The sequence below is a fragment of the Elephas maximus genome, chromosome 16, assembly GCF_024166365.1.
Source record: "Elephas maximus indicus isolate mEleMax1 chromosome 16, mEleMax1 primary haplotype, whole genome shotgun sequence".
Lineage (NCBI taxonomy): Eukaryota > Metazoa > Chordata > Mammalia > Proboscidea > Elephantidae > Elephas > Elephas maximus.
The window spans coordinates 13,754,438-13,767,825 of NC_064834.1; the positions used below are offsets into that span (position 1 = coordinate 13,754,438).

A 13,388-nucleotide genomic window follows, 5' to 3' on the forward strand; every position below is an offset into this window, starting at 1 on the left:
ATCTTAAAAATTCTGGAAAATAGAAGGTCGCTTTTATTAGTCAAAAACTGGGCTCCACTTGGTCTCTCCTTCACTTTGGTTGTGGTTTAATATCTTAAAAATGGCTCTTCACCTCCTGGAAACTCCTCTCCAGTATTTTCAGGGTTGGTTCTCTCTGTCCTTGGTCTTCTTATTCTTGAGCTGTAGTTGTCCTCCATGGCAGCCAGAGCTTAGTATTCACACTGGCCTCAAAAAACAGCTATTACTTTCTGCATTTAAAAAAAAAAAACAAATGAAACTTGTTGCCGTCGAGTCAGCTCCGACTCTCACAGCGACCCTATAGGACAGAGTAGAAACTGCCCCATAGGGTTTCCCAGGAGCAGCTGATGGATTCAAACTGCCGACCTTTTGGTTAGCAGCTGTAGCTCTTAACCATTGTGCCATCAGGGCTCCCTACTTTCTGTATAGACTGGTTATTTTAGATCATCATATCTTTGTGTCTACCTGGGTATTAGGTAATCTGTAAGTTACAGAAGAAGAAATGTCCAGAAGGAAGGGAGGGATCATGGTACCCTATGGCGGGGCCCCACGTAATTGAAGTATCAAGTGTGTTCTGAACTCTCAGACGAAATGTGTGTTGAGTTGGGGTTTCTCTAAGAGGTATTCTATGATGGGACTGTTACCTGGTTGGACGTTGGGGTTGGCCGCCTGGCCCTCGCTTCCCCTGACCCTCTTCCTCTTTTGGTTGCAGTGTTACTGGGGGAGAACTGTTTGAAGACATCGTGGCCAGAGAGTACTACAGTGAAGCTGATGCCAGGTGAGGCAAGAAGCCACCCTGGGTTTGATGAGGCCTCTAGTCTAGACCTGGGGTTTGGGATTGAAATAAACCTTGGCCTCCTTAGGGGACCAGGCATGGTGCCTATTTAAATAGTCTGTGGGAAGATTACGGAGTACTTGTCTGGAGAAAGATTCTATAGAGCTGGACCAGGGGTGCATTGTGGGGGCCATATAAAGTTAAAATTCAGCGCTCCCAGATCAATTTTTTACAAAGCTCTTAAAAGCTCTTTCATCCTGTCACCCCCAGAAATACCTTTTCTTTGCATTCTTGTACATTTCTGAGCATATCCAAGACCCCTCCCTGCCCCCCTCCCTTTCCTTTGACAAGTCTTAGTGGCACAAAACCCTGTGGAGCAGTTCTGCTGTGCACATAATGGGGTCGCCATGAGTCGGAGCCAACTTGATGGCAACTAACAACAACAGTGTATACAAGGCACTGAGCTGAGGTGCTGGGGACGACCCAGAGATGGAGAAAACACGGTTTCTGTCCCGAGGAGTGTAGACCTCTGGGTTAGCAGTCCATTTGGAATCTTCTTGGAGATGTCAGTCTCCATCACCTTGTCTCTTGACTGCACCCCACAGCCCCCATCCTCCCTAGAAGCCCTGGCAGCTCCTCCGTGTGACACAACAGTATTCTCCCACCCATAGCTCTCAGGCGCTTTCCCGCCTCGGCTCCTCCCCCGGTGCCGGCTTTTCTCTGAGGGCGATATCCTTACAACCTGGTTTTGATCATCCTGCCTACAGCTTATCTGGCTTATGTGGCAGCTCTGGCTGCCTCTCGAGAGTGGGGGAGTATAGCTTCCTCACGAATTTCTCAACCCTGAGAGACCAGTGTTTGCTGATCAACTTCAGATGCTTCAGCCTCAGGAAGAATTCTCAAGTGGGGAGATGAATTCCAGTGCCAGCAGGGGAGGACCAAGCCAGGGGTGGGAGGAGGCAGGAGGAGGCGGTGATAGCTCAGGGCCCCTGGGGGGGGGGGAGGGGGAGGGTGACTGTACCAGTGGGCTTGGCCTGGCTCTGCTGGGACACTTCGCATTTTTGCCATTTTTGGCCAGAAGGCTCTCCCTGCTAGCCCTGCTCTGTTCTAATTATACATTTCTGTGGAGACTTGCCTCTTCGGCCCAGTCTGAGAGTCTCTCTGGCCCACTCTTCAGCTGTGTCCTGTGAGGCCTGAGCCTCAGCCCCCAGAGGCTCAGGAAGACCCCTTTAGACCCCTTGGCTCTTGTGAGAGCCCCAGCATCAGATTTGAGAGAAAGGCATAGCAAGTCAGACCACCTAGCCCAGCATACCTGGACACCCTGCCTGCCTGCTTCATGTACCTGGCAGCTCTTGACGACTGTGGCCCCATTCTCTAGGACAGAGTTTCTCAGCCTCAGCGCTGTTGACACCCTGGATTGGATAATTCTTCATTGTGGGGGCTGTCCTGTGCATTTTAGGATGTTTAGCAGCATCCCTGGGTCTATCTGCTTGATGCCAGTAGCTCCACCCACCCCAGCCCACCCCCCAGATGTGACAACTAGGGATGTCTCCAGACATTGCTGCCTGTCAGGGTGAGGGTGGGGAGCAAAATCATTGTTCCCCTCTCCACCCCCACCTCACTTCAAAACCACTGCTCTAGACATCTCACGCTCACTGCTGGGAGTTTGAACTGCACACATAACAGAGTGGTTTGCAAGGTGAGCAACTTGATTGAAGAATCAGCCCCTGAATATGACTCTGGGTTAGTTTGTCTTTTTTCTATGCAAAAGCACTATCAGAAATGCTCCTGAGGTGCCCTGTTTGGACCACTCTTAAGTACATTGTTCCTCAAAGGTCAAAGCTGTCTGTATGTATTTTATCTGTTTTATCTCGCCTCCTAGATGTGGATGATAAACTGCAGGGCAGCCACTGGGTCTGATGTGTCTTTGTATCTTGTGTTCCAAGCACAATGCCGTATAGGCCCTCAGTAAACGTTTAAATGAATGAATGAGCACACCCACCCCCAAAACAGCATGGGTTGGACTTTGCTTCCTTAGTTCCCACCACAAGCCTCTTCTCCAAGAACAAAGTTGTTGTTGGGAAAAAGAGAAAGGAGGAAGGGCTTGGTTGGTCTCCCCTTTTTCATGAGCATGGAGTGTTCCCTGAGGTCTTAGACGCTAGCTGGTTGTGTTGGGCCTCCACAGTCAACAGGAGGCATGGTGAGACCCCTGTTCTAGTCTCTCTGCTGTTGCCTCGCAGGTGACCCTGAACAAGCTACTTAATCTGCCTGGTCCTCAGTTTCCTTATCTGTAAAACGAGGTTGAACTAGATGATGTCCAAGATGCCTTCTTGCTCATTGTTCAATGATTCCCTGTGAACTTGTGACCCAGGGTTACCGTGTGTAGTCATGGATGGGTGGTTTAACCCTGCACTGGCATTTCTTTTCCTTCTGCTTTTTCAGCCACTGTATACATCAGATTCTGGAGAGTGTTAACCACATCCATCAGCATGATATTGTCCACCGGGACCTGAAGGTACTACTTAGGCGCCCCTGCCCTGGCTCCCACTTGTGGTGCTTTGGCGCCACCTGGTGCCAGATAGTGGTACTGCGGGGGCCCAAACTAGGCTCCCTCCGGGCCTGGGCCCCAGGGTGGGTGCCTCACAAGGTTGTCTCTGTTCTTCTGCAGCCAGAGAACCTACTGCTGGCGAGTAAATGTAAGGGTGCCGCTGTCAAGCTGGCTGATTTTGGCCTAGCCATCGAAGTGCAGGGAGAGCAGCAGGCTTGGTTTGGTAAGGGTGACCCTGTTTTCCTGGAATGCAGCCCTCGCCCTTCCTCCTCTTCCTGCTCAGCCCTCCTCTTGCCAAACTAGAAGCCAGACCCTCAATGGTCCTGGCCTCGTCAGAGACTGGAGAGGGCTGGGGAGGGTGCAGAGATCTCTCCTGGCCTGATGTGACTCACTACAGTGAGTCTAGCTATGGTCAGCACCGTGGCTCTGTATTCTTGCTGCCTCTGGGGAGGCGTTGGGAGTGCCTAGAAGGCATGTGGACTTACCCTCTAATTTGGATTCCAGGCAGTACAGGAGGCCCAGCCCCTCATGTGCTGAGAGCTTATGAGCAAAAGTAGCAAGAGAGAAAAGGACTCAGGGGAGCTCACTGATGGGGTTTTAACGAGAGGGAAAGTGGGTTCACTGTGCCTCTGCCCTCTCTTCTGCTACAGGTTTTGCTGGCACCCCAGGTTACTTGTCCCCAGAGGTCTTACGGAAAGATCCCTATGGAAAACCAGTGGATATCTGGGCCTGCGGTAAGCCCATTCCACGCACACAGCTGTTCAGTGTTAAGGGCCTTTGGCTTCAGTAATGACAAGAAAGAGGCATCGTTATCCCTTGCAGGGCCCAGGAGTGTCTGATACGTGAGAAATCATGGTGTTTGCTCCCATGCCCCTGGGATGGCTGGTCCCATCACACCGACCAACGCCCCCCCCCCCCCCGCCCGCCAGGGCTTCTGGATTCTGCTGCGTCCTTCTTGGAGAGGGGTTTGCCTGTGCCCTAGAGAATGGGTTGTGCCTGAATGACTCCCCGAAGTGACTCAGGGACATGGGGCGTGGAGCACAGCAGGAAGTCGGCTGGCTCCCTCTTCTAACTCTGGTTTGGCCCTTCATTTTCTGGGTGGCTCTGAGCCCTGTGTGGCATTTCTTGGCTCCTCAGTGAAATAGGTGACTGATCCTAGTGACCTGTGTGTTCTGTCTCGTAGGGGTCATCCTGTATATCCTCCTGGTGGGATACCCTCCCTTCTGGGACGAGGATCAGCACAAGCTGTATCAGCAGATCAAGGCTGGAGCCTATGATGTAAGGACGGGTTCACTGGGAAGCTGAGCCACCAAACCGGAAAGGGCAGAACTTCTGCCCGTCAGGCTCTGTCCGAGAAGAGGGACAGTGTGTGACGTGATACAGGGAGTGTCAGGAGAATCTGAGGACCCAGGGAGGGGCATACAGGGCTCAGTTCTTGCCACCCCCGTCCCAGGGAGCAACTTTTTTTGCACAACCTATAAAAATCAGGACCCCACTGAAGCCCTTTGATCTGTTATCTGCAAAGAATGGAGGGGCAGCATGGTGTGCTGAGACAGCCCAGCAGGATGGAGGGAAGAGAAGTTTGGAGGCCAGGGCACTGCATTGGGACGTTGGCACGTCAGAGAGCCACTGTTCCCTCCTGCATAGAGAGAGGGAGCCAAGGCAGAAGATGCCAGAGGGCCCCTTCCGGCTCTGTTCTGATGTTCTGGTGTTCTCACGTGATCTGTTTTCCCTTCCTAGTCTTTAAGTTGATTTAAGCCTGCGATGTTCTCAGGGCTTCTCCACCTCACTGCAGGGCACCTTTGGGTGCCAGAGGGGGTCCCAGTTACAGGAGTTGGGGTGAAGACAGAGCCTGCCTTTCAGGGTGTTAGGCTCACACACTTCATATCCCTCCTTCCCCTGTTGGTTCTCCCTAGTTTCCGTCACCAGAGTGGGACACGGTGACACCCGAAGCCAAGAACTTGATCAACCAGATGCTGACCATAAACCCAGCAAAGCGCATCACGGCCGATCAGGCTCTCAAGCACCCATGGGTCTGTGTAAGTGTCTTTGGGGTTGAGGGGATCCGGGATGCCGGCCTTTGCTATGCCCTCAGTACCCTCCTTTTTACAGCACAGGATCCTTCTAGGCTGTAAGGGAGAACCCAACAGAGAGGGAGGAGGACTGGGTGGGGCCTAAGGTCTATAGGTGTCACCAGGAGGGGCTCAGGGAGGGTAGTGGGGCTAACAGGCCTCTCCCTGCCCCTTTCCTACTCACCGTTGTCAGATTGTGGTTTCATTCTGTTCTGAATGAGGGCTTCAGCTGACCCTCACAGACTCCAGGTGGTTGACAGGAAGAAGGTGGCAGAACCCAAAGTGCGCTCCCAGGCTCAGGGTGCACACTCACCTCCCAGCTCTCATGCAGCCCTAAAGGCAACGTGGCCAAGACCCAGTGACTAAACAGAAGGGGCTCTGAGCAACTCAAAAGAGCATCCCTGGGGTCAGTCATATAGCTCAGCTTCTGAATTCCTATGAGAGCCCTAGGCTGTCAGAGCAGGGTGACATACTCTGTTCCCATGCACGATTCTATGAAGCTGACATGCCTGCTTTCAAACAAGAGGAATCCTGACAACCACGATCCGTTTACTTATTTGTCGTTGCCCATGTTTACTGAATGCCTGTCTGGTACTGGGCACTGTGCCGGGTGCTAGAGATATAAAGATGAATGAGGTATGGTCCTTGCCCCTTAAAGATCTCAGTGATTATCTGAGGAAACAGACGCTCAGGCAGATAATGCCTATACAATGTGACAACTACATAAAAGAATCTAATGAGAACATAGGAATACCCACTGTCCCTGGTGGGGAATGGGATTACTGAAGGCTGCATGGAGGAGATGACCTCTGGCATGGTTCTGGTTTTTTTTTTTTTTTTTTTGTAGTTTAGTGAAGGTTTACAGAACAAACTAGCTTCTCATTAAAAAGTTAGTACACATATTGTTTTATGGCATTGGTTAACAACTCCACAATATGTCAACACTCTCCATTCTCGACCTTGGGTTCCCCATTACCAGCTTTCCTGTCCCCTCCTACCTTCTAGTCCTTGCCCCTGGGCTGGTGTGCCCCTTTAGTCCCATTTTGTTTTATGGGCCTGTCTAATCTTTGGCTGAAGGGTGAACCTCAGGAGTGACTTCGTTAGTGAGCTGAAACGGTATCGGGGGGCCATATTCTTAGGGTTTTTCCAGCCTCTGTCGGGCCAGTAAGTCTGGTCTTTTTTTGAGTTAGAATTTTGTTCTACATTTTTCTTCAGCTCTATCTGGGACCCTCTATTGTGATCCCTGTCAGAGCAGTCAGTGGTGGTAGCCAGGCATCATCTAGTTGTACTGGACTTAGTCGGGTGGAGGCCGTGGTAGATGAGGTCTATTAGTCCTTAGTTTTCTTCATTCTCCCTTGCTCCATACAGGGTGGGACCAGTGGAGTATCCTAGATGGCTGCTCACAGGCTTTTAAGACCCCAGACGCTACTTACCAAAATATAATGTAGAACATATACTCTACAAACTATGTTATGCCAACTGAGCTAGATGTTCACCGAGACCATGTCTGACATGGTTCTTGCAGATGAATAGGAGTTGCCTAGAGTGATAGCCATCAGGCAGAGGTTAGCATGTGCCACTGTGAGAAGCTATGGAAACTGTGACGTGTTTAAGGAATGTTAAGTAGTTTGGTTGTAGATTAGGGTATGACTGCAGGAATGTGAGATGAGGCCAAAAAAGATTCCACGACATACAAGTTTCTGCCTAAGGAGTTTGGATTTTGTTTTCAAAGGCTAGGGAACCATTTAGGACTTTTAAAGAAGGAATGAAATTTGTGTTTAAGAAAGATTGCTCTAGAATTGGAAAATGAAATTGAAAAATAAAGAGGCTGGAGGCAGGAAACTCAGGAAGCTGTCGCACTTATCTAAGCAAGACCACGTGAGGTATTCAGCCATGATGAGGGAGTGGGTGGGGTGGCAAGGAGTAGACAAACCCGAGAGACATTTAGGAGGTAGAATCAAAAGGATTTAGTGACCAGGCAGATTTGGGGAGTGAAAGAGGGAGGTCTTGACTTGGCTACCCAAGCGGAGAATTGTACCTTTCACTGGCAGAGGAAATCCAGGAGGAAGAGCTGTTTTATGAGAAAAGATGATGATTTTAATTTTGTACATGTTGTGTGTGGTCTGAGGAACCTCCAGGTGGCGATGTCAGTGGACAGTAAGAAATCTGGTCTTAAAAAAAAAAAAAAATTAGAAAAGTTAAAATTGGAAGTAGAGGTTATGGTCATCCCTATACAGATGGTGGTGAGGCTGTAGAAATAGGTTGCTTTCTGTGCCGATCACATTCTTGCTGTGAGCTTGTATTGCTTCAGCAAGAGAAGAGCTGGCTAGTAAACACCAGCATTTAACAACAGGGAGACGTAGAAGCTTCAGCAAGGGGGGACTGAGAATAAGAAGAGCTATGGTAGGAGGAGACTAGGAACAGGGACTCCGGAAGCTAAGAAACAGGAGGTTTTAGTAAGGGATCAATCAGACACTGTAGTGTCCATGATAAAGATGGGAAATAATCTGTTAGCTGGGCCAGTTGGAGGCCATTGTTTCATTGTCTCAGTGGTAGAGACAGAAGCCTGTTTTCAAAGTGGTGAGAGGGCCTGGGGGTGAGGAGGAAAGTGTAGACTGCATAGATACACCGAAGAAACAGTGTCCTTCTAACATGATCTTTTTTTTTTTTTTTAATTTTTTTTTTTATTGTGTTTTAAGTGAAAGTTTACAAATCAAGTCAGTCTCTCATACAAAAATGTGTATACACCTTGCTATATACTCCTAGTTGCTCTCCCCCTAATGAGATAGCACACCCCTCCTCTCTACCCTGTATTCCTGTGTCCATTCAGCCAGCTTCTGTGCCCCTCTGCCTTCTCATCTCCCCTCCAGACAGGAGGTGCCCGCATAGTCTCATGTGTCTCCTTGAGCCAAGAAGCTCACTCCTCCAGTATCATTTTCTATCTTAGTCCAGTCCATTTGCTGTCTGAAGAGTTGGCTTTGGAAATGGTTCCTGTGTTGGGCTAACAGAAGGTCTGGGGACCATGACCTCCCGGGTCCTTCTAGTCTCAGTCAGACCATTAAGTCTGGTCTTTTTATGAGAATTTGAGGTCTGCATCCCACTACTCTCCTGCTACATCAGGGCTTCTCTGTTGTGTTCCCTGTCAGGGCAGCCATCAGCTTCTAACATGATCTTTAGCGTCTCAGGTCACAGCTTCCTTCTGGCTCTTGTGCAGGTGTGTTGAGAAGGGCTCCTGGGAGGAAAGGATGGTTCTCTGTAGAGAGCAGGAACCCTGCCCGTTCTGTCACTGCTTTCGGTCTGGAACTCAGTAGGAGTCACTGAGTGAGCATCACAACACACAGGATACTGTCTGATTCCCCAGGAGGATTAGATGCTCTCTGGGGCACCATCTTCTAGCATCAGTTATCAGTGGTGTTTTCATGTTCAGATCACTGTCCTTACGTAGCCTTGAGTTTCGGGTAATACTTTTACTCTAAAAGCATTTTCACATCTGTGAGCTCATTTTATCTCTGGAGCCCTTTGGGGTGGCGGGTGCTGGCTTAGTGTGCAGCCCCATCCTAGGCACACTGTCAGTGCTGGGGACACAGGGAGGGCAGAGGGTCTGGGCTGAGGATTCACGGGCCTGTCTGTTTGGTTTCCAGCAACGATCCACAGTGGCATCCATGATGCACCGTCAGGAGACTGTGGAGTGCTTGCGCAAGTTCAATGCCCGAAGGAAACTGAAGGTGAGTCTCACCTTCTAGGCCAAAAAATCTTGACATCATGCCCTTTACAGTGCACCCCGTGCCCTGCCACAGAAGGGAGCCCCTCTCCTGGCTGGAGCTGACCTGTGAAGGTTATACATGGGGGAGGCCCCAAAAACTTGCTGTCTTCTGGCTCTAGTGAGGAGCTGTCTTTGCCCGAGATCAGGCCACACATTATAGAGTCTGGTTGAATTCATGGGACCCTCCTCTTTCCTCAGGGTGCGATCCTCACGACCATGCTTGTCTCCAGGAATTTTTCAGGTATGTTTTCCCAGCGGTGCATTTTAACCCTACTAAGGTGGAAAAAAAAAAAAAAAAATTTTTTTTTTTTTTTTAAGGTGAGTGGATCGGGAGGGGGGTGTTGCCATCCCAGGCAGCAGTGGGTGTCTGAGCAACACCTTGACCAGGATGACGGAGGATCCTGATTTGAGAGGCTGCTGCTGCTGCCGTTGGATTCTGTGACCTGAGATTCTGGGGAGATTTGTTTGGGTTCAGATTTATTAATACTGTTCCCTAGAATCACCCCCCTCAAAGGAATAGGTTGTAGCCTGCTCACCCTCCAATTGGTCTCTGTGATTTCTTATTTAATTCTCTGAAGACTCGCAGCATTTTGAGATATTAGCCAGTCTAAGGCACTGGGTTTTTTGGGAAGGTATCCGAGGATGTGCTGGGAAAAAAGAAAAATAAGGTGTAGTGAGTCTTCTCAGCCTCCACCACTCAGTTGCTGATGGGAACAAACCATACTTCGTTATGTCCACGCAGATGACAAATAAAAACGATTCCAGGTGTTTAAACCTTTTACAGTGATTTGCCCTTAAAGAATTCTCTGTGATAACTAGCTGTGAAAGTGAAGAAATAGAGACCTGCAGGAGGGAGGGAAAGGAACTTTGCATGAGGAATGGAGGGAGTTGGGACCAAAGACTTGAAAATCACACTTGACATTTCTTTTCAAGATGCAAGACACTCCAGCTCCCCCCGTCCCCCACCCCCATTGTTGTTTGCCCTCAATTGGGAAGCTCCCGTAGATTTTCTGTGAGGAAAAGATTAACATCAGGACTGAAGACAGAGAGGTCTTTCCCAGCTAGCCATTTCCCCTGGTTTCACTCCCACCCCTACCCCCCACCCACTTTGCTGTTTTAGTTCAGGGGCCCCCCTTCTCTCATTCTGGTAATGAGAATTTCCCTCTGCATTGTCATGGAAATGGGACTGTGTGGGGGTGCTAGCTACCTCTGGGTAGAGGTTGCTCCCTTGAACTTGAGTCCCAGTGGACTGGTCTGTGCTAGTTCTGGGTAACCCAAGAGCCCTGGCTCTGAGGAGGCTGTAGGTGAGAAGACCCTAGGCTTCATGAGCTCTTGCCAGCAAGCCCCAGGGCTCTGGAGACATCAGGACTGGATAGGAGGCCCTGGGACCCTGGCTTGGGACTTCCTTTTGTTGTGGGTGCCGGTAAACGTGGGCTTGTGGCTCTGGATTTACCTCTCACAAATGAGAACAGGAGGCCTGGCTGCTGCCTCTGTTAGAGATGGAGCTGTAGCCCCACGTTGTGCTTCTTGTCGCCTAACTACTTGCAGCTTCTGCTTTCTTCATTTAAGAACTTTTCTAAAGGGTGCTCAAGGGTATTTCTGCGCTGACCCTGGAACGGTGATGTGTCATCCCTGCTTTTTGAGTCAAAGAAATGTGAAGACAGACTACTCTTTTCTTTCAGCCTGGGAATTAATAGCACGGGCCCCTTCCTGTGGCCTCCACATCAGCCCTCCACCCCCACCCCACCCCATTTCAGGAAATCAGTACCCTGGTATCAGGAAATCAGGCTGTTAGGATAAAAGACTTTCACACATTCCTAAAGAACCTCCTCCTTGTTGCCGAGCGCTTATCTGGGCCTTGAGCTCATTCCATCCCAGGTCAGAGGAATCATTCCAGGATGGCCTCTTCTGCTCTGACTCTGGGACAATGAGGACGGAAGCTGTCTCTAGAAGCTTCTATGGAAAGAGGTGTCTACAGGTGTAAGCAAGGAGGAAGAGCACCAGTGTATCTTCTTAGGCCTGAGCTGGGCTATTTTCTGAGTCGGCCCCAATTAGGGGTATGTCTTGGGAGTCCCTGGGCGGCACAAATGGTTAAGCACTTAGCTTCTAACCAAAAGATTGATGGTTCAAACCCACCCAGAGGCACCTCAGAAGAAAATACTGGCAGTCTGCTTCCGAAAGGTCACAGCCATGAAACCGTATGGGGACAGTTTTACTCTGCACACATGGGGTAGCCGTGAGTAGTCAGAGTCGACCTGATAGTAACTGGCTTGTTTTGTTTTGTTTTGTTTTTTTGGTTAGGGGTTACAGCTTAGCCCTGGACTCTTGCAGCTTGGCTGATGGTGAAATCAGGGCTTCTAGAATGTGTTTGCTTCAGCAGCCTTTGTTTTCTTTCCGAGGGCTCATTTTTTGGGCTTCTACACCCTCAGAACACTGAAATATGGACTGAGAATCTAAGTTGCCTCTCCTAGCACCTTCCTTGAGGAGGGAAAGGGGCCTGTGTCTCTGAGGAGCTGGGACCGTGGTGGCCAGGGGCCATGAACTCTCTGTGGGGCCTGAGTACCAGTCTTTCTGCTGAGCGTGGCAGGGAAAAGGGTTCATCTCTGCCCCCTGCTCTCTGATAACGTCTTCATTTAGGTCCTAGGCAGGGAAGATCTGAGAGTAAGGCTCGCTTTCCTCACAGCTTTAAGCTAGGGATGGGCTACCTCAGGACACCTGCCTCTCAGCCAACCAGGCTCTCACCTGTTGACTCACCTGAGATAGTTGTGGGACGGGAGCTGAAGCCACATCCACCAAGTGGAGCCGTGGCATTCCCTTGGCCCGGTCAGAGCCCAGTTCTCTCAGGCCCCCAGACCTGCCTCATCAGCCTGCCCCCTCTGGTGCCTCCGCTCCTCCCAGCTGGGCTGGCTTGGCCACGCCGCCTGGGCCCTGCTGTGCGTGGGCGGCCAGCGGGTTCCGCGCCTCGCGCTGGGGCATGCTCACTGCTGACTGGCCCCCGTGGCTTTGCGGCAGCTCTGTGCACTGAGAGATTGTATCCCCTCAGTTGGCAGGCAGAGCTCCGCCCCCGCCTCCCCTGCCGCGAGCGCCGCCGGCCTGGCCGGGCAAGGTACGTGGCATGAGTCCTCCCTGACCGCCTGTCTCGACTCCCTGCCACCCCACCAGGAGGGCAGCATGTCAGGCCCACTCACCAGGGAGACCAGTCCCCTGCTTGCGGGCTGAGATGGGCATGCCGGACGGATCACCTAACTTGGCATCTGCAAGCGCATTGGTGTTACGAAGCCCTCTAACCAGCCGTGCATGCTGGGCGCTTGCCGACTCTCAGGAGGCAATGGCCTGGGGGTTGTGGAGCTGGGCAGCAGGAGAGCTTTCCTCCAGACAGCCTGAGAGCCCGACCTGCCTGCAGAGACCAGCAGCAGACTGGGGGAGGCCCCCTAGAGACAGCCCTGGGCGTGGCCTGAAGCTGCCCAGTGCTAAGACTAGACCTCAGCAGACCCCATAGAGGAAGCCAAGCCCCTCAAAATTGTGACGTCTCGTGGTGTTTGCAGGTCTGAGAGACTGGAATGTGGTAGCTTTGGCGACAGCGCTCCCGGGTTTGGGCCCTGGCCCTGCCCCCGCCCCCAGCACCTCCTTTCAGCTTTCCCAGCCTTAGTTTCCTCATCTGTTCAGTGGGGGTAATGAGTAGTAACGGTGATGCTTAAGAGCTCTTAGGCCGGAGGCCCTGCCTATACTGGACAGTGATCTGTGAGCTTGTGAAAAGTCCTGATGCCTGGACCCCACCACTGACAAATTAAACCAGGATCCCAGGGGGTGGGAGAAGCATAAGCCTTTTTTTTTTTTTAATAGCTCCCCAGGTGATATGGTAAATGTATGTAAAGCGCTTAGATAGTAGGTGGTCAGGCACACTGAAAAAAAGTAAGTTCCAAATCACCCCAGCATGATAGGGACCTGGTCCTGGAGACAGGACCAAAGGACATTTTCGGAGTCAGGATTCTTGTAATGGAAGGACCCCTATTCCCACTGGAGAGAGATGGGACGCAGCTCAGGGTGGGAATGGCCACACGAAGGAAAGAGTGGTAGCAGCATAGTGACACCAACAGTTCACACTTACTGAGCACTTGCTATGTGCCAGGCACTCTGCCCTGTGCTTTTCACGCATGATCCCATTGGATCCCCACTACTACTCAGTGACCTAGGCCCTGTTTTATCCTCATT

The 13,388-nt window shown here is 51.0% G+C and overlaps 1 protein-coding gene across 13 annotated transcripts in view; it reads left to right on the top strand.

Annotated features, from left to right (window-relative positions):
- Positions 1-13,388, top strand: part of CAMK2G (calcium/calmodulin dependent protein kinase II gamma) — a 58,981-nt gene that overhangs the window by 25,355 nt on the left and 20,238 nt on the right. For 7 of the 13 annotated variants that reach the window (XM_049854994.1, XM_049854997.1, XM_049854996.1 and 4 more), the window contains 9 exons: positions 731-796; positions 3,236-3,308; positions 3,462-3,564; positions 3,992-4,075; positions 4,525-4,619; positions 5,258-5,380; positions 9,055-9,138; positions 9,375-9,417; positions 12,220-12,282. In XM_049854994.1, coding sequence (XP_049710951.1) covers positions 731-796; positions 3,236-3,308; positions 3,462-3,564; positions 3,992-4,075; positions 4,525-4,619; positions 5,258-5,380; positions 9,055-9,138; positions 9,375-9,417; positions 12,220-12,282 — 734 coding nt within the window. The remainder of the gene's footprint in view (positions 1-730; positions 797-3,235; positions 3,309-3,461; positions 3,565-3,991; positions 4,076-4,524; positions 4,620-5,257; positions 5,381-9,054; positions 9,139-9,374; positions 9,418-12,219; positions 12,283-13,388) is intronic. The other 6 variants (XM_049854995.1, XM_049854999.1, XM_049855005.1 and 3 more) reach the window with 1 other exon arrangement.